At 48.7% G+C, this 22,973-nt stretch overlaps 1 protein-coding gene and 1 long non-coding RNA gene across 4 annotated transcripts in view; both read right to left on the reverse strand.

Annotated features, from left to right (window-relative positions):
- The window catches only part of Garnl3 (GTPase activating Rap/RanGAP domain like 3), a 144,806-nt gene that overhangs the window by 34,424 nt on the left and 87,409 nt on the right, over positions 1-22,973 (reverse strand). For all 3 annotated transcript variants that reach the window (XM_041674703.1, XM_041674705.1, XM_041674704.1), the window contains 7 exons: positions 21,509-21,535; positions 15,027-15,102; positions 14,364-14,462; positions 11,278-11,381; positions 7,731-7,839; positions 4,995-5,040; positions 4,186-4,292 (listed from right to left, as the gene is read on the reverse strand). In XM_041674703.1, the coding sequence (XP_041530637.1) occupies positions 4,186-4,292; positions 4,995-5,040; positions 7,731-7,839; positions 11,278-11,381; positions 14,364-14,462; positions 15,027-15,102; positions 21,509-21,535 (568 nt within the window). The remainder of the gene's footprint in view (positions 1-4,185; positions 4,293-4,994; positions 5,041-7,730; positions 7,840-11,277; positions 11,382-14,363; positions 14,463-15,026; positions 15,103-21,508; positions 21,536-22,973) is intronic.
- LOC121462792 lies at positions 5,052-6,551 on the reverse strand. The gene is made up of 3 exons (XR_005976370.1): positions 6,032-6,551; positions 5,792-5,923; positions 5,052-5,615 (listed from the first exon to the last, which is right to left on the reverse strand). It is a non-coding gene; the product is annotated as an uncharacterized LOC121462792 (long non-coding RNA).

Raw genomic sequence — 22,973 nt, forward strand, 5'->3', positions numbered from 1 at the left:
CCTAATCTTTCCTCCCTCTCTCCCATAAGATTCCCCGAGGTCTGCCTATTGTTTGGCTGTGGGTTTCTGTGTCTGTTTCCATCAGTTGCTGGGCACTGATATTTATGGACACCTAATTTTTGATAAAAAGCCAGAAATATACAATGGAAAAAAGAAAGCATCTTCAACAAATTGTGTTGGTTTAACTACTGGATGTCAACATGTAGAAGAATGCAGATAGATCCTTTTTTTTTTTTTTTTTTTGGTTTTTCGAGACAGGGTTTCTCTGTAGCTTTGGTGCCTGTCCCGGAACAAGCTGGCCTTGAACTCCCAGAGATCTGCCTGCCTCTGCCTCCCGAGTGCTGGGATTAAAGGCATGCGCCACCACTGCCCGGCCGATAAATCCATTTCTATCACCTTACAAAAAACTCAAGTCCAAGTGGATCAAAGACCTCAACAGAAAACCAGATACACTGGACCTGACAGAAGAGAAAGTGGGGAATAGTCTTGAAAGCTTTGGCACAGGAGACAACTTCTCAAACAGAATACCAGTTACAAAGGCACAGAGATCAATAGTTAATAAATGGAACCTTGTGAGACTGGAAAGCTTCTGTAAGACAAAGGATATCATAAAAAGGACAAAATGGCAGCCTACAGAATGGGAAAACACCAACTCCACATCTGACAGGGGGCTGATTTCCAAAATATATAAAGAACTTAAAGAACTAGACATCAACAAACCAAATAACCCAATTAAAATAATGGGTACAGATCTAAACAGAGAATTCTCAATGGAGGAATCTCAAAGGGCTGAGGGTAAACTTTTCTCTCTCTCTCTCTCTCTCTTTCTCTCTCTCTCTCTCTCTCTCTCTCGAGAGACAGGGTTTCTCTACATTGTACTTGCTATACTGATCTCACTCTGTAGACCAGGCTGGCCTGGAATTCGCTCTGTGGGCCTAATTTTTCCACTTGATTCTGATGTATTGGTCCCAGTGTTGTTCTCTGAATATCTGAGGCTAAAGCACCACAGGCTCTGGGCTCTTGCTATGCTACCAGCGCCCTACAGAACACTCATCTACTCTGCCTGGCTCCTTCCTTCCTTCAAGCTGCGCAACTGTTTGTTTGTTTGATGCTTCCTATCTGACACTCTGGGCTTGAACCACATGGAATTTCTCAAGTCTGGATGAGCTGAAAATGCAGCCTATCTGGCAACACTGTACTTCATCGGCTGGAGAGCACCGCCTGGCTGGAGCCTGGTGCACTCTCTCCAGTCCACCACAGCCCCAGGGTTTCTCACTGTCATCTCTTACCCTCTGTCCCTGCCCCTCCACACACGAATATGTGACCCTTGTCCCAGTCACTGAACTGGCCCATGGACATGGAAGGTACAGGATCATCACCTCTGCCAAGTGGTTTGCAATCTGCTGCTGCTTCTAACGGGGGCAGAGCATTTCCCCATGACCCTGCCATGGGCCAAAGCTAACAGTGTGCAGAGTACCCAGCTACACATCTTTAAGGGCTGTTCCCACCAGGAGACGGTTGTGAAGCATGTGGAGGCCCTGGGAGGCGCTGCTGGGATTTTGGAGGGAAGAGCCCCTTCAGCCAGCTTGGTTGTGAGTGGGATACATTTGGTAACTGGAGTTACGTGACATCCATCCCTTCAAGTGCACTGACACGACAGATATGGCCTGGGAACCTTGTGTGGCTGCTGATGGAGGACTCACGTGTAGGGTTATGGAGGAGACTAGGTAAATAAGAAGACAAAGGTGGGGGCTGGAGAGATGGCTCAGGGCTTAAGAAGCATTTGCTGCTAGTGGCACAGGCCTTTAATCCCAGCATTCAGGTGGCAGAAACAGGCAGATCTCTGGGGAGTTTCTGGTCCACATAGTGAATTCAAAGCTATCCAGGGCTACATGAGACCTGTCGCAAAAAACCAAAACCAAAAACCAAAACTGCAGAACTTCCTACTGTAGTAGAGGATCTGGGTTTCATTCCCAGCACCCATATTGAACAGCTCATAACTCTGGGTCCAAGGGAATAGTCCAGTGTCCCCTCTTCTGGCCTCCATGGGCACAGCACCTGCATGCATGTGGTGCAATACACATATACACATAAAATTAAATAAACCTTTAAAAAAGAAACAAAGGAAGGACAATATGTCATCCAGCTCTTGCCTGGCCCGTGGCACGAGTTCTGGCCAACTCCGAAGGAGACTGAAGACTAGAAGCTGAGTATCAGGTATAGATGTGGGATACTGTGAGTCTCTGGCCTCAGTCAATGCCACTGTGGAGTCAGGTGACCCAGATGGACTCAATGAGAGGATGGGAGCTTTCCCAAATGCTCTCAAACTACACAGCAACAGTGACAGAATTAGGCACTGTGTGCGTGGGTGTGGGGGACGGGTAGATGCCAGAGGGGCAGCTGCAGCCTCTAGTGTGCTGGCAGGAGAGGGCACAGAGCAGGTGACAGAGCAGGTGACACTCCTAGGGCTCCAGGGCTGACAGTCCTTTAGGAAGAGACTGCAGTGGATGGAGACCAGAGTCCTGATTCTGACCAGTAGGTCCTGTCGGGCTTTCTAGACACAATACCAAGGATGCTCTGAGGAGGTGTGGCCAGCTTCTGTCACGTGAATATGGGAGCTCAGAGTCAGGTCTTGGGAATCATCACGAAGCTAGGATTCACGTGCACTAGTTCACCGGCTAGTGAGGCTGGGGCGGGAAGGTTCTGCGTACTCTGCCCACACCCCACACCCCTGCACACTCTGTTCACACCCCACACCCCTGCACACTCTGTTCACACCCCACACCCCTGCACACTCTGTTCACACCCCACACCCCTGCACACTCTGTTCACACCCCACACCCCTGCACACTCTGTTCACACCCCACACCTCTGCACACTCTGTTCACACCCCACACCCCTGCACACTCTGTTCATACCCCTACACCCCACACCCCTGCACACTCTGTTCACACCCCCACACCCCTGCACACTCTGTTCACACCCCACACCCCTGCACACTCTGTTCACACCCCACACCCCTGCACACTCTGTTCACACCCCACACCCCTGCACACTCTGTTCACACCCCACACCCCTGCACACTCTGTTCACACCCCACACCCCTGCACACTCTGTTCACACCCCACACCTCTGCACACTCTGTTCACACCCCACACCCCTGCACACTCTGTTCATACCCCTACACCCCACACCCCTGCACACTCTGTTCACACCCCCACACCCCTGCACACTCTGTTCACACCCCACACCCCTGCACACTCTGTTCACACCCCACACCCCTGCACACTCTGTTCACACCCCACACCCCTGCACACTCTGTTCACACCCCACACCCCTGCACACTCTGTTCACACCCCACACCCCTGCACACTCTGTTCACACCCCACACCCCTGCACACTCTGTTCACACCCCACACCCCTGCACACTCTGTTCACACCCCACACCCCTGCACACTCTGTTCACACCCCTACACCCCTGCACACTCTGTTCACACCCCCACACCCCTGCACACTCTGTTCACACCCCACACCCCTGCACACTCTGTTCACACCCCACACCCCTGCACACTCTGTTCACACCCCACACCCCTGCACACTCTGTTCACACCCCACACCCCTGCACACTCTGTTCACACCCCACACCTCTGCACACTCTGTTCATACCCCTACACCCCACACCCCTGCACACTCTGTTCATACCCCTACACCCCACACCCCTGCACACTCTGTTCACACCCCACACCCCTGCACACTCTGTTCACACCCCCACACCTCTGCACACTCTGTTCATACCCCTACACCCCACACCCCTGCACATACACACCTCCTTGTCCCGAAGGGTGTATCATCATCACTTCCCCACTCTGCTCAGATAAAGACAGATAAGTATCGACTGAGACTCAGAATGGTAGCATCAGAACCTGGGGCAGCAAGGGCGGTCTGAGGACCCTAGGCACTGTGAGGGGTGAAGGCAGACAGCAAAGCAGGTGCAGGGACAGAAAGTGTAGATGAGGACCCAGTAGAAAACCTAGCTAATACTGCTAGACACTAAACCTGGGCAACGGACGAACAGGTATGGACTATCTAACGGTGACACGTTCTTATACAGTGTCTGGGAGTGTAGGAAGAGACACATCATTGGTCATGTGGAACAACTGACAGGAGCATTTCAAAACAACTTACATTTCACAAGCAAAAAGTCCCTGAATTCCTGGTGGTCTGTAAACACCGGTGGGGATGGCAAGGGTGGGCCAAAAAGTGGCACACTTTCTTCTGAAAATATTTTCAGCCTATGTAGAGAACATTCCAGAATTAGTTGGTTCTCTTCTTCAAAGATCACCGATATTTTTGCAAGTCAATGTGTCCAGAGATCTATGTACTATGTCACCTCTGAGCACCCCCTTCCAGGGGAGACCCAGTCTTTAGGGTTAATCCACTAGCCTAAGGTGGATTAATGGTGCCCTGAACAACCATGCACACTAGGCAGGAAGTCTGGACTTTAAGGCTTGCTCAACATGCCAGAGGTACTTGTACTCCTTCTTCACCGGATTCAAGGTTCCAAGGGGATGAATACTTTTCACAAATCTTTGAAGTCAGTAAAAGACTGAGCTGAAGTTCAAGCCGTCTTCCCTAACTGATGGAAATCAGCATTCCTTTCACGACATCTTTCTAACAGATTAGTGTGAAGAAACGTATGGACATGTGGGCAAGGTGTAGTCTAGAGGAAGGGCACGGCGGCCAGGGTCAGACAGAATGACTTCCCTACAAAACACCAAACTAACCCCGACCCCTGAGCCGCTGGACACAGCAATACTGTATGGAGTGAAACTTTTCCTAAAGAGAGGTGGCTTTTCAGGATATCTAGAAGGTGAGGACATGTCTAATAAGCCATCTATTAATAAGAAGAAGGTGCATAAAGATTCTCCGAGCATCACTGCCAACTGTGAAGCAAATGTCAGGATAAGAACAATAGAGATGAGGTCATCACCTACCTGTAATTGTCATTTTGCTGGTCATACCTCACTAAGGCAAAAATATCTGTGGGGATAGTCAAGGCAATTCATCAGTATCCTTGATGCTCACACCTGACAGCTTGGGCCCTGAAAATCCTTGCTGTAGAAGAGTTCTTGAGTGAGCCTTTCTGTGACTAGGCACCTTCTGCTCTTAGGTTGGGACAGAAAGCCACCTTTTTAGGACAGACAGCCTTGGAGAAGACACATCAGAGCCCCGTGTCTGGGGTTAGCTTCTGTCTGCTCTCCTGCTGGGAAAGGGTTAGATGACTCCCCCAAAGCAGCAGCCAGCAGAACCAAAGGAACAGTTCCCTTGCCTGGAACCCGAAAGGGATCCTGTCATGCATGACTCACGGATTTCATCCACACATTCTGAGATGGGAAAACAATCGCGGTGTTTCTACCGTGCACCTTCCCTCTCCTCCTGCTGTGGTAGACAAAACAGCACCAGAGAACAAGCCAAGGCAGCTGGTAGCAGCTTCAAAGCAGAGTCGACTCTGCTTGGGCTGGAGCCCGAAGTGTCCAGAATAGCTCAACTGCTCAGGTGTGGATCAGTGGCAGAGCATTTGCCTAACACGTGGGAGGCCTGGGTTCCATCCAGCACTTAAGAAAAAAGGATAAATATGTTATGGGACTTCCATCTCAATATAACTCTTAAAAAAACAAACTCAAACAGTACAACCACCTGCACGGAGTAGTTTTTTGCCTGCCCTGCCCTCCTTTCTCATGGCCAGCCTTGCTGCTGTCTAGGGCTGAAGACAGCAGCCTCGGGTACTCACTCCTACGCTCTGTGAGATGAACTCATATTAACTGTCTTTTGGTTCTTTTTAGAATCCCATGTGTCAAGTCCAGTGTGGAGAATCTCTGACACCACAAATCCCCGTCTTCCCTGCTCCACTCAGAGAACTTTTCTGTCAGGCAAGAAAAATCACCATAAAAACGGGAACTGTTAGTGCCAGACAATGAATGGGGGCACCAGGGCGTAAGCAGGACACTCACATGGGCTGGCTTCCACTTACTTGTCATCTCCTACCCTGGGGAAGAAATCTGGCCATTTCTACTTTTAAACATTTCCTTGCAAGTTCAGTTTCAGGAGACGGTCAGAATATAGGGAGCAGCGTCACCCACAGACACAGGAGGCACAGGACCCTGTTTCTGGGTAGAGGTGTGGTGAGGTCAGGCTTCATTCTGAAAATGCTACTGCATGTCCTTTACTTGCTGTGGCTAACCTACCGAGTCACCGCCTTTGAGTTCTGCTCTCGTGGTCTGTGACCATGGCAAGTGAACAATGGCTAAAGTCTGCTGGTGGACCAGGATGAGAAACACATGCCCTGGGGCTGCCTGGCTGAGCACTGAGGTCACTCCCCCATCATGCCCTGGGGCTGCCTGGCTGAGCACTGAGGTCACCCCTCCATCTACAGTCTGAGCTGAGCAGGACTAGGTAAAGTGAACAACATCATGAATTCAACCATGTCTCATCCTTCAGTTTAGCAGCTACCATCAGGCCTTAGAGTAAATTCTCTCTCTCTCTCTCTCTCTCTCTCTCTCTCTCTCTCTCTCTCTGTTTTTTGAGACAGGGTTTTCCTGTGTAGCTTTGGAGCCTCTCTTGGAACTCGCTCTGTAGACCAGGCTGGCCTGGAACTCACAGAGATCCACCTACCTCTACCTCCTAACTGCTGGGATTAAAGGTGTGCGCCACCACCCAGCATTAGAATAATTTTTCATGGTGACCCTTCTGCCTCAGCCTCTTGAGTGCTATGATTATAGGTATGAGCAGCATGCCCAGATTTTTTTTCATATTTGAGACTAGATTTTGCTATGTAGACCCTCCTTCCCAGGCCTTCAGTGTGTGGGGACTTTTGTTCTTGAGGTCAACTTCCCAGAGGATCCACTACTTATTCTTCAGATTCATTCATGACCAGTGGATAACGGGATGCTCCCCTCATTTCAGAGACTTTCTGAGAAAAGGGAAGACATTTTGGAAGTTAAAGCTGGGTGTAGTAGCATGTGTTTGTGGTCTCAGCACCCAGAGGTCAGAGGCAGGGAGGCTAAGTTCTAAACTCCCTGAGGGTTAGCTGTGGAATACTCTTCTGCCCACAGCATGGCTGATGGGCTCAGGAACACAGCTGTAGTGGCTACCTGCCCAGGACTAGGCCATAACCATTCCACCGTGGACAGGGAGGGATTCATGAGGCCCTACCCCTTCCCTGAAGAGCTGTAGGCAATTAACAGTGGCTGGGATAGAGTCCTAGCCTCAGTGGTGGAGCTACTGGTAAGCTGCCTTTGCTCAAATAAATGTTTCCCAATGCTTATGCAAGCAGGGCATGACCAAGGTCATATGTGTGTGTGACCCTGAGAAAGTCAGGGTAGGACCAAGGTCATATGTGTGTGTGACCCTGAGAAAGTCAGGGCATGACCAAGGTCATATGTGTGTGCGACCCTGAGAAAGTCAGGGTAGGACCAAGGTCGTATGTGTGTGTGACCCTGAGAAAGTCAGGGCATGACCAAGTTCATATGTGTGTGCGACCCTAAGAAAGTCAGGGTAGGACCGAGAATTACTCCCCACCACTGCAGAAGTGGGGAAGAGTTTGGAGAAGGACAGTGCAGTGCTTAGGCAAAAATTCCCCAACAATGTGTCAGGCTGGCCACCCTGGAAGCATCTGTCACCAAGGTCTGGTGAGGCTGCTGAGCTGGAGCACTTATGCAGGCCCAGGATACGTGTAAAATGGGAACGGATCATTGAAGGCTTAAAGGCGGGAGAAGATTCCTCTCCTTCCTGGAACACGATGGTGACAATATCATTTCCGATGTGGCGTTTCCTTTCCACCTGTGAGGAGCATAAACAATGCAGTGAGAAGAGCTGCTCCCCCAGGGCACACTCAGGTAAAGCGCACTGCAGCAAGCCGCCACAGCCGCCCCACCGCTATGCCCTGACAAACTGTCTGCGTGACTCTCCCAGTGAGGCTTCTTCATTTCCTCTGGTCACCCTCAGCTCATGCTTCCTTGTCAGCCTCAGGACCTCCATTCCCAACAAACATTACTGCTTCTATCATGTTTAACAGGCTTCCTCATCCCCAGAGCTGTATTTGAGGTCCAAACAGGAGCACAGGAGGCCTACATGAGGGTGTCTGGGAGAGCACACACATATACCGGGGCTTCAAGCAGGCTATTGTGTGCCCTGCCATTGATCTATACTACCAGCTCACCTTAGTAATTTGCACGTTCATACTTGGTGACAAAACGTCTCTACAGAATTTGATCTCATGTAGACAAACATGCATACATACATACACACATACAAACAGAATAAATCAGTCAGTCACAAATAAGTAAATAAAAGGGCAGTCAGCTTTTCTCTCATTTCTCTCAGAACATATGCTTTTGGGGGGCCTGAGCCAGTGAAGAAGTGTTGATGAGGGAATCACTGAGAGACCTTGGGAAGCCTTCAGACTCCATGCTGTGGGGAAGGGCGGCTCTGCCTATGTCCCTGTCGAGCCTCTATTCCATGCCATAAACTCCTGGAGAAATGGCTCAGTGATTAAGGGTACTGCCTGCTCTACCAACTGAGGTGGTGTGTCTGTGTGTGTATATGTGCATCTTTGTATATATTGTATAGATATGTGTGCAATTATGTATTGTAGTGATATTTTATTTGTATTTAATAAAGCTTGCCTGAAGATCAGAGAGTAAAAGAGCTGCTCTGGTCAGTCTTACAGACCAGGCAGTGGTGACACACACCTTCAATCCCAGTAGCCACACTAATTTGCCATAGAAACTGGGCAGTAGTAGTGGTGCACACCTTTAATCCCAGCACTAAATAGGAATATAAGAGGAGGAGACAGCTCTCAGTCTCATTCTGAGGATTCCTGGAGGCAGGATTGCCATTTCAGACTGAGGTAGAGGTAACAGTGGCTGGTTGTTTTGCTTTTCTGACCTTCAGGTTGAACCCCAATATCTGTCTCTGGGTTTTTACTAATTGTGCTATAACTGCTTTTTCAGGGGACCTGAGATCAATTCCCAGCACTGACATTAGGCTGCACACAGTAGCCTGTAATTCCAGTTCCAGGGTACCTCATGTGGTACACAGACACATTCAGGCAAAACACCCCCTCCCCCCCACACAAAAAGTTTAAAAAGTAAGGAAGCAGGGAGGAAGATCAGGAGTTCAAGGCCAGCTTCAGTTACACAGTGAGTTCTAGGTTAATCTGAGCTGCTTGTGATGGTGTCTCTAAAAACAAATGTAACAACAGGGATGAAGAGAGACCTCAGTGGCTAACTGGGCATGCTGCTCCTGCAGAGGGCTGAGGTTGCATTCCCAGCACCAATGCCTGTGGCTCATAACAACCTGCATTTCCACCTCCAGGGGATCTGACGCTCTCTTTTGGTCTCTATGTGTGCTGCACTATGTGTGCACACATAATCAAAAAAAATAAAAGCAAACAAAAAGGAGTGAATCAGACATATACACTATAGCACAACCCTTAAAAATAAGGAGACTACTAGACGCCAGTTTCTAAAGACCATATATTGGGCTGGAGAGATGGCTCAGAGGTTAAAAGCACTGACTGCTCTTGCAGTTCAGTTCCTAGTACCCACTTGGTGGCTCACAGCCATCTGTCACTTCAGTTCACTGGATCTGGCATGGGCTCCATTGTGGGCTCCTGCATGGACATGGTACACTTATATTCAGGCACACACACACACACACACACACACACACACACACACTGCACATACATACAAACAGGCAAAACACTTATACACATTTAAAACAAGCCAAACTCCAGCAGTCCACATCTTTGTTGTATCTAAATTCCAATAAGTCGGAATTTTTTTTTTCCTAAAAATGGCCAACCTCTAGATGGGGAAGGAGAACTCCGGGGGACATTCCCAGCATGGCCAGCCCATGCAGACACTCAAGGTTAACTTCAACATCAGTCTGAAAGCCACTTTTAACACCACATAACCATCTATCTTAGAACTCCTCTTGACGTGATAAACACAATCGACCAAAATCATCTTGGGGAGGAAAGGGTTTATTTCGGCTTACAGCTACCACACTTCCATCTGAGGAAGTCAGGCAGGAGCTGATGCACAGGCCATGGAGGAGTGCTTCTTACTGGCTTGTCCCATGCCTTGCTCAGTCTGTGTGGGTTTTTTTGGGGGGGGGTTTGGATTGTTTTTTTTCTTGAGACAGGGTTTCTCTGTGTAGCCTGGCTGTCCTGGAACTTGCTCTGTAGACTAGGTTGGCCTCTGCCTCCTGAGTGTGCCACCACCTCATGGCTACAGCCTGTGTCCTTATAGCAGCCAGGACCACCAGCCCAGAGATGACACCACCCAATGGGTTGGGCCTTCCCACATCAATTATCAATTTAAAAAAATGCACCACAGGCCACTCTGGTGAGAGTATTTTCTGAACTGAGGTTCCCTCCTCCCAAATGACTCTAGTTTGTGCCGGGTTGACAGAAACTAGCCAGCTCACCAACTTACTTCATGCTCTAGAATCTCATTCTGACAAGGCCAAAGGCACACTGAGCGAAGCCACAGGGTGAAGGCATGTTACACACAGGACAGTCTGTAAGGCTTCTTGTGGTTTGAGGGGGTCTCCCAGTTACATGTGCTAGAAGCCTGCCTCCCAGCATGGTGTTGCTATGGGGTGGTGGTGGTGGTGTTTTGAGAGGCAGGGCCTGGTAGATGGTGATGAGGTTTTGGGAGGGGTTAATGCTTTTCTCGTGGGAGTTCATTTTTGCTCACTTAGGTCTGTCTGGAACCTAACCTGGATTTCTCATGCTTCCTCTTTGCCATGCAATTTCTTCTACATCTGCACCAATATGACGACACCATGAGTATCTCACTAAAGCCCAGTAAGCATCAGTGTTCTCAAAGCTACATGACTGTGAGCGGAATGAACCTCTTTTCTTTATAAAGTACCCAGTCCTCAAGTATTTGGTTATGGCAACACAACATAGACTAGTAAGTCTTTAAAACCACAGTCACACATGTACAAGTACATATATGTGTACACCATACGGTCACTAACATCTCTGACCCTTCTTTAGGTGACAGAGGCAGTAACAATATGCTTCCTAAGCCTTGTTCACCGTTCATACACACACTATAAAAAGTGTCAGAACTGGCCCTGGTAACTGAAGCCAGGCTCACAGTAACACACCTAGTCTCTAATTTATAAATCATTGCAATGGTCATCCCACATTCAGTCACTGTCTGACGGCTGTGTTTTCAAAGCCCCTGTGGTCACAAGTACCTGCTGTCTGTTCTCTTTGGAATACGGCAACATGGTGGAAACGTGAAACATGACCTCATGCCCTTGGTACACAGTATAGACTGAGTGGCTCCCTGTGGTGTTATCTGTAAAACACAAGAACACAGTCAGTGGGCATACAGAAGAAGGGTGCAGTACACAGTCCCTGTGGTGTTATCTGTAAAACACGAGAATGCAGTCAGGGTTATACAGAAGAAGACGTGCAATGAGTGCACAGTACATTCTCAAAGACCGCCTGGGTTCATCCGTGCTGGTGAGCAGGAGTAGATCACCTGAATGCCAACTCTGCCCTTCCCTCGAGGCTCCTGCCCATGAGGAAAGACCTCGCTCACATTCTCTAAGCTCCCTGCTGCCTGCTGAACATCTAGCTTGTAATACAGGAAGTCAGGAAAAGTCTGGCTAGTAAGGGAGAGCATGCTGCAGCACCCCCTTCCTGCGGCTGTGGGGTAAGGGGTACAATTCTACCATGCTGATGCGGCTGTGATGCCCACAAAATCAAGTTGAGGGTTCTGAAGGTCTGTGCTTGATTAAAGGCATAGGCTCTGAAAGTAGATGGACTAGGACGCGAGTTTTCATTGGCTGTATCGTTCCCGTGCCCCTCCCCCAAATTAAAGCTTTATCACTTTTTGTAATTCAATTTTTAGAACTATGTTACGTTGTGTTCGTATGTGTGTGCGCCTGTGTGAGAGTCAGAGGTCCGTGTCCGCTGTCTTCTTCAGTTGCTCTCCAGGTCTGGCTGTGGATTTAAAGCCAGTATATCAGTTATCTATTGCTATATAAGCTATTCCTAAACTTGGTGGATTAAATCAATGACTAACACTTATTTTTAAAGATTTAAGTATTTTTTTTTTTTTGAGATAGGGTTTCTCTGTAGCTTTGAAGCCTGTCCTGGAACTAGCTCTTGTCTACCAGACTGGCCTCGAACTCACAGAGATCCGCCTGCCTCTGCCTCCCGAGTGCTGGGATTAAAGGCATGTGCCACCACAGCCTGGCTGATTTACATATTTTTATTTGTTTGAGTGTTTTGCCTGCATGTATGTTTGTGCACCAAGTATATACAGTGCCCATAGAGTCCAAAAGAAGGTATCAGATCACCTAGAACTGGAGTTACAGACAGTTTCTCTGATCCTGTTTCATTCATTCATTTATTTATTTATTTATTTATTTATTTATTTATTTATTTATTATGTATATAATATTCTGTCTGTGTGTATGCTTGCAGGTCAGAAGAGGGCACCAGACCTCATTACAGATGGTTGTGAGCCACCATGTGGTTGCTGGGAATTGAACTCAGGACCTTTGGAAGAGCAGGCAATGCTCTTAACCTCTGAGCCATCTCTCCAGCCCCTCTGATCCTGTTTCTTAATTTGAAAATGAGGACAGTAGTATCTAGCTCTCAGGGATGCAGGGAAGACTCAGCAAGATGGACCCTGAGAAGTGCTAACCTAGCAGGAGAGCTGGGCTATGAGACGGCTCCGTAGATGGCGGTCAGGACTACCACAGTGAGCTGAGAGCCAACCACGGTGCTGAGCTTGGGAGCCCATCACATACAGGAGAAAGTTTGTCAGAGGGAGGCTGGGTGGCACCTTCCACCTCTGAACTGGTACCAAAGGCATTTCCATGGCAGTCCTCATGCATTGCTCTCATGCTGAATTTGTGGGGACTTCCAGGAAGACAGGCTCCCAGACAGTCAGGCTACCTGGCCTGGAGTCTGTCACTTTTAGGCAGAAGGAGCACTGTACCACCCGCCTGGCTTTCTGTGGGCTTGACCAATGAGCAAATGAACTACAAACACAGAAGCCTCAGATAGATGCCAACCTAAGCGACTCAAGTCCAAACTTGCCATCTAGTCTCTCTTCATCCCCTCCTACCTTTCCAAGTCTCCCCTTCAAATCCCCGAGATCTCTCTCCATCAGCCACTTCGGGCCAGAAAGCCAGTGTGAGACTCCTTCCTCTTCATCCCCATTCTCCATCATCATGGGATCCTGTGATCTCTACCTCAGAGGCTCTGGAATGTGCACTTGTCTCCCTGCCAGCCCGCTGTTCCACCAGCCACGACAGTCATCATCACCCCCCTCACCCCCATTCAGACTGTGGAATCTGTTTCTCCAATGGTTCCCTGGCCTGCTCCCTCTAGATTATCTTCCCGTCAGGTCTGCCCTAAGAGACCCTCACTACTCTCCTACTCAGTGACATACAAGGGGACTTCAAACTCCCTACAGGGCCATACCTTCCCTTCTCTAGTCTGTGTTGCAACCTTCTTGGTCCCTCTGCTCCTTCCAGCCAGAAAGATATTCTCTTAGTTTCTAGAATAGCACACCATGTTCTCTCCTGCCTCAGGGACTTCACAGATGTTCCCTGTTTGGAATTCTTTCCTCAAGACTCCAACTGTTCCCACTCATCACTCCCAGGTTCCCTCGGAGAAGTGTTCTACTCCCCAGACTCGGCAGGGTGCCTGTGGCACTCTCCGTGTGGCTCCTGGTTCCTGTGAGCAGTGACTGCCAAGCGATTTCATAACCGTTACCCGTGTGCCGCCTGTGCTGCCCAGGGGTCTGTCGGCTTTATGCATAGGCAGGGACCATGCTGCTTTAAGCATACTGACCGCAGAGACCAGCAGGGTCTTGGAACACATGGTGCTCATTTGATGTTGGGGTGTCATATATCAAGCAGTTTCTTTATTGCTTAACCAATGAAATCAACAGATTGATATATGACACTCCCACATCACTCATTGGTAAATATAGCTATGGGACAACTGAGTCTTGCGTTGTAAGTGCCCCTTGATGCGGGGAACCACAGTGGTAGCAGGTGATATATATGATATGATATGATGATATATGATACCAGGTGGTATAGCCTTATGAGATTCCACAACAGATGATCCTTCCTTGATGGAAATGCCATTCATTTGCGCATGACTTTATGTGTTTATTGATCATGTCTCCTGGTGCGTCCCATGGGTCTTATAAAGTCAGTGGAGTTGACGATCATGCCCAGTGACCCATGTCAGATTGGGGATGACCCTCAAGTAACAGAATTTTACTAATTCCAACAAGGGGCAAGCTTACTTTTGGTGTCCAGACCGCCACGGTAGCCTGTCCAGCCCTTTAGAGTAATGGTGTCTCCGAGGAGATTCAAAAATTTTTGAAAAGCTTCACTTCCAATTTCTGCAAGAAAAGGCAAGGGATGAGAAAAGCATCCATCTCTGGTCAATGGACCGTGAGGCGGTGTTGATGTGCACAGTGTCAAAACACGAGGTCACATTGCCTTCCACCTGGGGGCCATGAGGAGGCCGAGGGAGGAAAACAGATCCAGATGAACCAGGTTCTACTGTGCTTTGCCCAGTGATAAACAGGGCTGTAACATGAAGAGTACAAATACAGGGAGAGGAAACTGTCTTTACAGTCACTCAACCAGAACCAGCAAGGAAAGACCTTGTACTCTGTAGAACCAGATTCTCCAAATTCATGTGAGTCTCCTCCCCTCCCAGCTGTGTTCCCCAGGGCCCGTCACAGGGACCCGTAGACGTCAGGTGATCAGTAAAATACTTGGCAAACAAATGAAACTGGTCCTTAGGAAACTCTGTAAGCCGCCTCCTGGGATTGGAGATGCCAGCCCAATCAAATATTCAGTTTCAGCTGCAGGAAAGCAGCAAAGAGCAGGGTCTCTCTCAGCAGGGGTGAGGTGAAGGGCAGGGTCTCCCTCAGCAGGGGTGGGGAGGGGCTGCTCACCATTGCTGAACATCTCGTCGTCTGTAAGTTGTCCATCTTTGGCAAAAAGAACCCCGAATTTGAAATTCACAGAGCCCTTACAATGAGACAGCAAAAGACATGCAAGTTAATTTTATCACTGAAGCACACAGAGTTTTAAGGTACGGTGTTTGCATTTCAGACCAGTGCAGTCGCCAGAGTGGACACTTGGGGGAGTCCTTCCTCCCATGAGCCCCAACTGACCATTGTTAGTAAGAGACTCTCATTTTTCTAAAGCTTACAAAATAGCTAGCAGGTGAGGCGATCCATTTCTCTACCAGTCCAGCTGTAATTTCATTATTGCTGACATCAGGGGGATTCCAAGCCCGAGCAGGGGCAGCAGGGTACTGATGACAAACGGCCACAGGCACTCATGGGTCTGGCACCATATTCTGATCCACCCGTCAGCAACAGTTCCCAGAAGACTAGGGGAGCTAATTGTAACTCAGAGCCAAACATAACAATCTTAGACTAAAGTCTGGTAGGCTCTTCTAGAAATAGATATGGAAATTGTGGGCAATTTATATGAAAAGCTCGCCCCCACTCCTGAAGATATTTAATCTGAACAAGTCACAGATGTGCAAATGAAAGACAAAGCAAGCCAAGCAAGCACGGCTATTCCCAGTTTGAGTTTATGATTCTCAGCTCTGCAGAGGACTCATAGAATCCGACCCTGCAGAAAGGACCAACACCAATGTGTGATGGAAGCTGCTTCAGGGAAGAGAAGACGACAGAGGAATGGAGTCAGGGGGCAGAAAGACGGGCAGCTGTTACTCTTTAAAGACGTGGTTATTACTTATGTGTTTGTTACGTGTGGCCACAATTCATTATCATATATGTATGTGGTGGTTCTATGCATCACACAAGTCCATGTGCCCGCAGAAGAGGGCACTGGGCTCCTTGGAGCTGGAGTTACAGGCAGCATGAGCTGCTGGATGTGAGCGCTGGGAACCAAACCTGAGTTCTCTGTACAAGCAGTACAACTTCTTAATTGAGCCATCTCTCTAGCCCCTCCACTTTGTGTTCTTAATGATTTTGTCCTAATCTGGGCAGGGATTTGTATGTCACTCTCTATACTTCTGTGCATGCTTGCATTATGTAATAATAAAAGCCCATTGCCGGAAGAACATCAGCATTAAAAAGCCGACTGACCCGCCACTAGGCGAAGGATTCTGGGTGTTGGTCGGTTAAGGTGCGAGTGATCTAGAGTACTAGCCAATGGGGCCAGGGGTGGGAGGTCAAGGAAGAACACCAGGACTCAGAAGTGAAGTGGTAAAATTAAGACTCTGAAAACCCAGCCTGTCGATGGCTCAGTGATTGAAGTGTTCACCATACATGCAAGAGAACTGGAATCCAGATCCCCAGAACCCACATGGATGTGTGCTAGGTATGATAAGGTGCCTGCCTTCCTAGCCCAGAAACGCAGAGAGTTAGGGGATCCCCAAAGCAAGTTGGCTAGCAAAAGAGAATGGTTTAGGGAGCTTTGTATTTGACTCAGAGATCCTGACTCAATGAATAAGGTAGAAGAGGGATAGTGGATGAGTTCTGATGTCAACCCAAGGCATCTGTCAACCCAAGGCATCTATGTGTAAGTGCACATGTACCCAAACACGCACAAACATGCACACACTGCACACACATATACTTCCGAAAAGAAGAAAAAGAAAAGAATCTGAAAAGCCATGCCTGAGGCTGTGCTTCAAAACCTTTCTCTCCCTAATACACCTGGCAAATAGGTACATGCCCTGTAGTGACTTTCTGTACAGACAGAAGTAAAGAGGGCGTTGCTACCTCACCCCTAAACCCAGAACTCTTCCCCAGCAGATGAGCCTCAGCTCCAACAGCAATTTCCAGAGAGGTCGCCTACCACTGCCACCATTCACCCTTTATGCCATTATCCCCACTATAATTTTTTCCTCTAAGACTGGGTTTCTCTGTGTAGCCCTTGTTGTCCTGGAACTCACTCTGTAGACCAGGCTGGCCTTGAACTCACAGAGATTCACCTGCCTCTGCCTCCCAGGGCTGGGATTAAAAATGTGTGCCACCATTGCCCAGCCCCCACTATAATTCTTATCTTGTATATGTCTCTGTTTCTCACTGGAGCCTGAGTTGCTGGAAGATGACCCCAGACTTTAATTAGTATTGAGTTTGCAGAGCAAGCACAGGGCTGGGGACAAATGTGGCGTAGTGACTGCGTAAGGAGCAAGGAAAACAGCAAAGGTGGACAGAAAGCACTTGCTTTTTCTCCGCTGGCCAGCTTTTGGCTGATTTTTTGGGGGAGATTTTTTTTAAAGGCTTACTTTCTTCTTTCAAGTTGTATGTGTGGCAGCGTGTGCATATGACTTCAGGTGTTCATGGAGGCCTGAGGTGGGGGACCCCTGAAGCTGGAGTTACAGGAGGTAGTATGAGTTGCCTGAGGTGGGAGACCCCTGAAGCTGGAGTTACAGGAGGTAGTATGGGTTGCCTGAGTGGGCGCTGGGAACCAAACTCGGGCTCCATGAAGAGCAGCATACTCTTAATCACTGGGCTAACCCTCCAGCCCCGATCTCTGCAGTTTCATCGGGGACCTCTACCTATTCAGGTTTCTTTTTTCTTTTCTTTTTTTTCTTGCTTTTTCGAGACAGGGTTTCTCTGTGGTTTTGGAGCCTGTCCTGGAACTAGCTCTGTAGACCAGGCTGGTCTCGAACTCACAGAGATCCGCCTGCCTCTGCCTCCCAAGTGCTGGGATTAAAGGCGTGCGCCACCACCACCCGGCCCTATTCAGGTTTCTACGGCCATCACTTTTCTTCCTTATTCTGGAGAAATGACAGTAATCATGTGTCTCCAAGATGGAGGCACCTCTTCTGTTCTTGCTCCCTCTTAAAAAGCACCCATAACCAGGTGATGGTGGCGCATGCTTTTCATCCTAGCACTCAGGAGGCAGAGACAGGTGGATCTCTGTGAGTTCAAGGCCAACCCGGTCTACAGAGTGATTTCCAGGACAACAGGCTCCAAAGCTACAGAGAAACCCTGTCTTGAAAAACCAAAACCACCACCACCACCACAACAAAAGCACCCATAGAAATCTGTAGTCTAGCAGATAGCCCTGTTAGAGCAATCACAAAACGTCTGAAGCACTGGTCCTCCAAACTTGGCCTCCAGGCATCGGGAGCCCCGGAGGGGTTGCTAGAAGATGACTGGCTCACAGTCCAGTGTTTCCAGCTCACTAGGTCTGGTATCTAGCTTGAAAGTTTGCATCAAAAAGGTTCCCATGAGATGCTCTTGCTGCTGTCCCGAAAGCAGACAGAACCAGTGGACAAAGGGAACAAACTGGGAGGCTTCTAGGCGGCCCAGGATCAGGTTCAACTGATCTGATAGACAGTAAGCACAGGGCAGAAGGACTAGGTGAACTAGCAAGTTGTTAGGACCAGAAAGGGCCCACAGCCCACAGACAGGGACGTCCAGGGAAGAAGAGACTTGCCAAAGACTGGTTATAAGTGAGCAACAGACTAGAGCTGGGATCTAGGCCTCCTGACTTTTGACCATGGTTCTTGCCAATAGCACATAGTGTTCCCAGGACAGGTCTGTACTGAGCAAAGCTGAGAGCACAGGCAGAGATGGGGCCTTCATGTCAGTAGCCAAAACTTCATGCAACTTCACGGGGCTGTTGTGAGGCTGGCAGCGTGCTACCAGTACCCTGGCTGAGGTCTTGGAGGGGCTGGGTTTGTAAGACACGTTATCCCAGCCAGGCTCAGGCAGCGCAAAGTCTTAGGGCGTGGAGGGTGCAGGACGGGGACTGCCCAGGTTCCCTGGCATACAGAGATTTCCAGTCTCCTAGGCCACTTACAAGGAGAGCATGACTCCAGGTTTGCCACGATGGCCCTGGCCTGAATCTCTCTTCTCTGCTGTCTCCAGAGAGTCCCAATTTAAATGAGAAATTGTATAGAACTTTCTGCTTCAGGAACATTCCAGGAAGACTGGTGTTGTTTTAAGTTCTTGAACATTCTAGGACTCTCCTGAAATAATCTGGTAGCTGAGGCTTCCCGAATGATGCCCACCATGAGCGGAAAACATTCATCTGTTTTCAAAAACCAGGATGTCGGTCAACATAATGAGCTGTTTCGTACTTTAGAAGAGATAGTTTGATCTGGGACTACGGGATCATAACAGCATTTTGAGGGCTGTAGGGAGTTTTCCAGGTCCCAAGTTCAGTCTGGGCCCCTGGAGGGAGCTGCCTGCTGGAGAGTATAGGCACTGATCTCCTCAGGACAAGGTCCTGCTCAAGCACAGAAACAGGCACATTTGTCATTTCTATTTGTTTGGAAGTTAAAATATTTCTAAATTTAAAAAAGATCTATTTTATGTTTATTTTATGTGCATACATGTTTGCCTGCATATATACATGTGTGCTTGGTGCCTGTGGAGGCCTGAAGAGGGTATTGGAACTGGAGTTATAGATGGTTGTGAGCCACTATGTCAGTGCTAGGAACTGAACCTGACCTGCGTGCCCTTAACTGCTGAGCCACTTGTCCAGCCCCTAGTTCTAACTTTATCTATGGAATTAACTCTCTAAATCATATTCTTTCTGTAAAAAGAGAAGTCTGAGCAGAAACTCCCAGTGAATCCAGAAGAATCGCTGGCACTAAGAAAGGATGGCCTTATTCAAGAAAAAAAAAAAAAAAAAAAACCAGCCCTGCTGGTTCCCGGATACTGCTGCCAGTACAGTGTCCTGGCTAGCATTATGTCAGCTTGACACAGCTAAAGTCGCCTGAAAGGAGGGAGCTTCAACTGAGAAAATGCCTTTGTAATCTGGCTGGGCATTTTCTTAATTAGTGATTGATTGGGGAGGGCCCAGCCCCCAGCCCACTGTGGGTGGGAATATCCCTGGGCTGGTGATCCTGGGTTCTATACGAAAGCAGGTCGAGCAAGCCAATAACAGCTCTCTGTGGTGTCTGCATCAGCTCTCACCTCCAGGTACTGGCCCTGTTTGAGTTCCTTCAATGATGAACAGCGATGTGGAAGCATAAGCCAACTAAACCCTTTCCGCCCCAATCTACTTCTGGTCATTGTGTTTCATCACAGCAATAGTAACCCAAGCTGAGACAGTCTCTGTACTTACAGGGGTCCGCCTGCTTGCAGTTCACTTGTTCCCCCTTGCGTGTACTACAACATAGAGCCCCACGTCTCTTGTGGGGATGGCTGTCTGTGCCGTCATGAGCACAGGTCACCACCTTCATTATCAGTGTTCCATATTAAGTTCTGTTTTCTGTTTTTCCTGCCCATCATCACAACTCATAGTTTATTACTAGGATGGACTAGAACCAAGGTCAGTGTTCCCTATTGATTCTAGATGAGAAACTGCACGATTAAATGGGAAGGCTTGGCCACCATCTCTCAGAAAGGCTCTGATGGATGGTGCCTCTGCTCGCCCCTCCAAGTCATCAACAAAGGATAAGGAGACAAAATTGAGAAACAGAGATCTGGCCTGTACAGTGAAGGCCAGAGATGAAGTGGGTGTTATCAACACGCTGGAGTGGCTGTGCCAAAGCCACTGAGACATTTGAGCTCACGAGATTCTATAAAGCTATGTCAACTAGGTGAGGAGATAGATTATACTTGGAGTATCAGAAATGGAGGAGTTAGGACTTTATTAAGTTTGACCCAAGCAACCAGACAAATGATATTTTCATTTCTGTTACAGATAATATGCACAAGCCACCAATTCCTTACTCAGTTATTTCCATGACACACATACCCGCACACAGGCACATGCACAGAAAAGTGAACGTGCGCACACGTGTACATCATACACACACACTGGGGGTAACAAACTATGGAAATGATCCCTGAAAGTATAGTCTTCACTGGGGGTAACGAAATGAAGCATGCAGATCTCTTTGGCATCTAGTGCAGTAAAATGTGTGGCTAAGGCACAGACATTCTAGTTGAATGGAAATGAGCCCCTCTTTACACTGCATTCATACATTATGCAGATTTAAGTACACTGGTCTATAGATAGCTGTACGGAAAGTTCTGAAGGAGACCTTGGACAGCCCCTTCAGAAAGGCCTCTGTGAGTACAAGCCCACACTGCAGATGACCAACGTGTGATTCAAAGATAAGGCAGTGTTCACAGAGTAGGGGCTGTGCTCACAGTGAAGCTCACAGAGTAGGGGCTGCACTCACAGAGTAGGGGCTGCACTCACAGAGTAGGGGCTGCGCTCACAGTGAAGCTCACAGAGAAAGGGCTGTGCTCACAGAGTAGGGGCTGCACTCACAGAGTAGGGGCTGCACTCACAGTGAAGGGACTGTGCTCACAGTGAAGCTCACAGAGAAAGGGCTGTGCTCACAGAGTAGGGGCTGCGCTCACAGTGAAGCTCACAGAGTAGGGGCTGCACTCACAGAGAAGGGGCTGCACTCACTCACAGAGAAGGGACGCCACTGGCTGCTAAGGGGCAGGGACAGATCCGCTGATAGACTACTCACCTCTTGTTCTTCCAGAACCAGCAAGTCCTGTCAAGGAAAGTTTCAGAAGTTACATTTGTCTATCATGGTGATGACTGGATTTTGGTTCTCTGAGAACACCAAGCTTTACATACTCACGCGATTTAATGCTATGACATTTTGGAAAAAATAGAAGTTGGTTATGGGATCTCTCTTTAAGGAACAACAAAACCAAAAGTAAACAACTGAAAACAAAACCCTGGTTGGGCCACCCATCTCTCAGAAAACCTCTGGAATTGGACACTAACTGCTGCTCACCCTCCCTGAATCAAGCACACTCACAGCTACAGGAAAGCATGCCTTTGGTAAGGAGACACAGCTGAGAACTAGAGACCTGAACACCAGAGCCAAAGGCGGACAGGAGGGTCAAGGAATTGGTCCGCTGCCTCTCATTGCTTGCTGCACACTACATCAGCTGCCTTGAAGAGACCCTCTCCTGGGTTAGCAGGAGCAGTGGAGACCCTAAAGAGTCCTGGCTTTGAGACCTTGCTTGCTCTGCTGCCTACAACTGTGTTGTGTACAAATCATTTGACCTATCTGGGTCTGTTCCTTACCCATTCTCTTGTCCTGTGCAGGTCACTATGGAGAGTGACAGAGCATGGGGGAGCGTGGGGGACGCCTGGCAAACAGGTTTTCACACTCAGTTACTTCACAATGAACTTCGGAAGAAGTTGGCAAGCAGACACCAAGGCCAAGGACCCCAGCAGAGGTCACTGGGTGTGTGGAGGTGGGGAGGTGGCTCCAGTCAAGCCATGGCAGCCATGAGAATGGCCAGGAGGGCCAGGATAGAGAAGGAAGAGGCTGAGGGGCCCTCACCCTCCTTGTCACCCGGGAAGCTGACAATTCCTAAAGAAGTACATGAGGCACACAAAGCTCTGCACCTTTTCTGACACAAGGGCTCTTTTGTTTGGAATGCGGTCATCATTGTTTTTTTTTTTTTAATCCAGGGGAAAAAAATAAAACTGCCATGTATTTTATACTTTTAGACACACTTCTTATTTGCACGTCATTACACACTTTATTGCAAGATCCTCTTTTCCATAATTTCCTTTGATCTCAACCACTGTGCCATGCAGCCGAGTTACTCCAGAATTACAGGTAAGGAACTGGAGATTCAGCAGAGCATGGGTTAAGGTCATGTGGCCTGGTTATTCTGACACCTGCAAGTACACAGTCATGGTGAATAAGACACCGAGAGCTTCCCAGCAGCCTTTAGTCCGGCAGTGTCAGGACTGGGCACTCTGCTACTGTCCCAGGCCTGGTTGGGGCTTGCCTTGGTGGGCAGGCTGTGGGAGTCCCCAGGGGTACAACATCCAGCCCTGGTGGCAGGAGGGATGTCACAGGCTACCAGGCCACATTCCCTTTGTATCTTCCTTGCTTTCGATTACATGCGCTTAGAAGTGGGTGCTCCTCCGGACTGAAATCTCAAGGTCCAAATCAGGAGCAG

Source organism: Microtus oregoni, unplaced genomic scaffold, assembly GCF_018167655.1.
Source record: "Microtus oregoni isolate MIOR12 unplaced genomic scaffold, Mior012 000025F_ref0000491, whole genome shotgun sequence".
NCBI classification, from domain to species: domain Eukaryota; kingdom Metazoa; phylum Chordata; class Mammalia; order Rodentia; family Cricetidae; genus Microtus; species Microtus oregoni.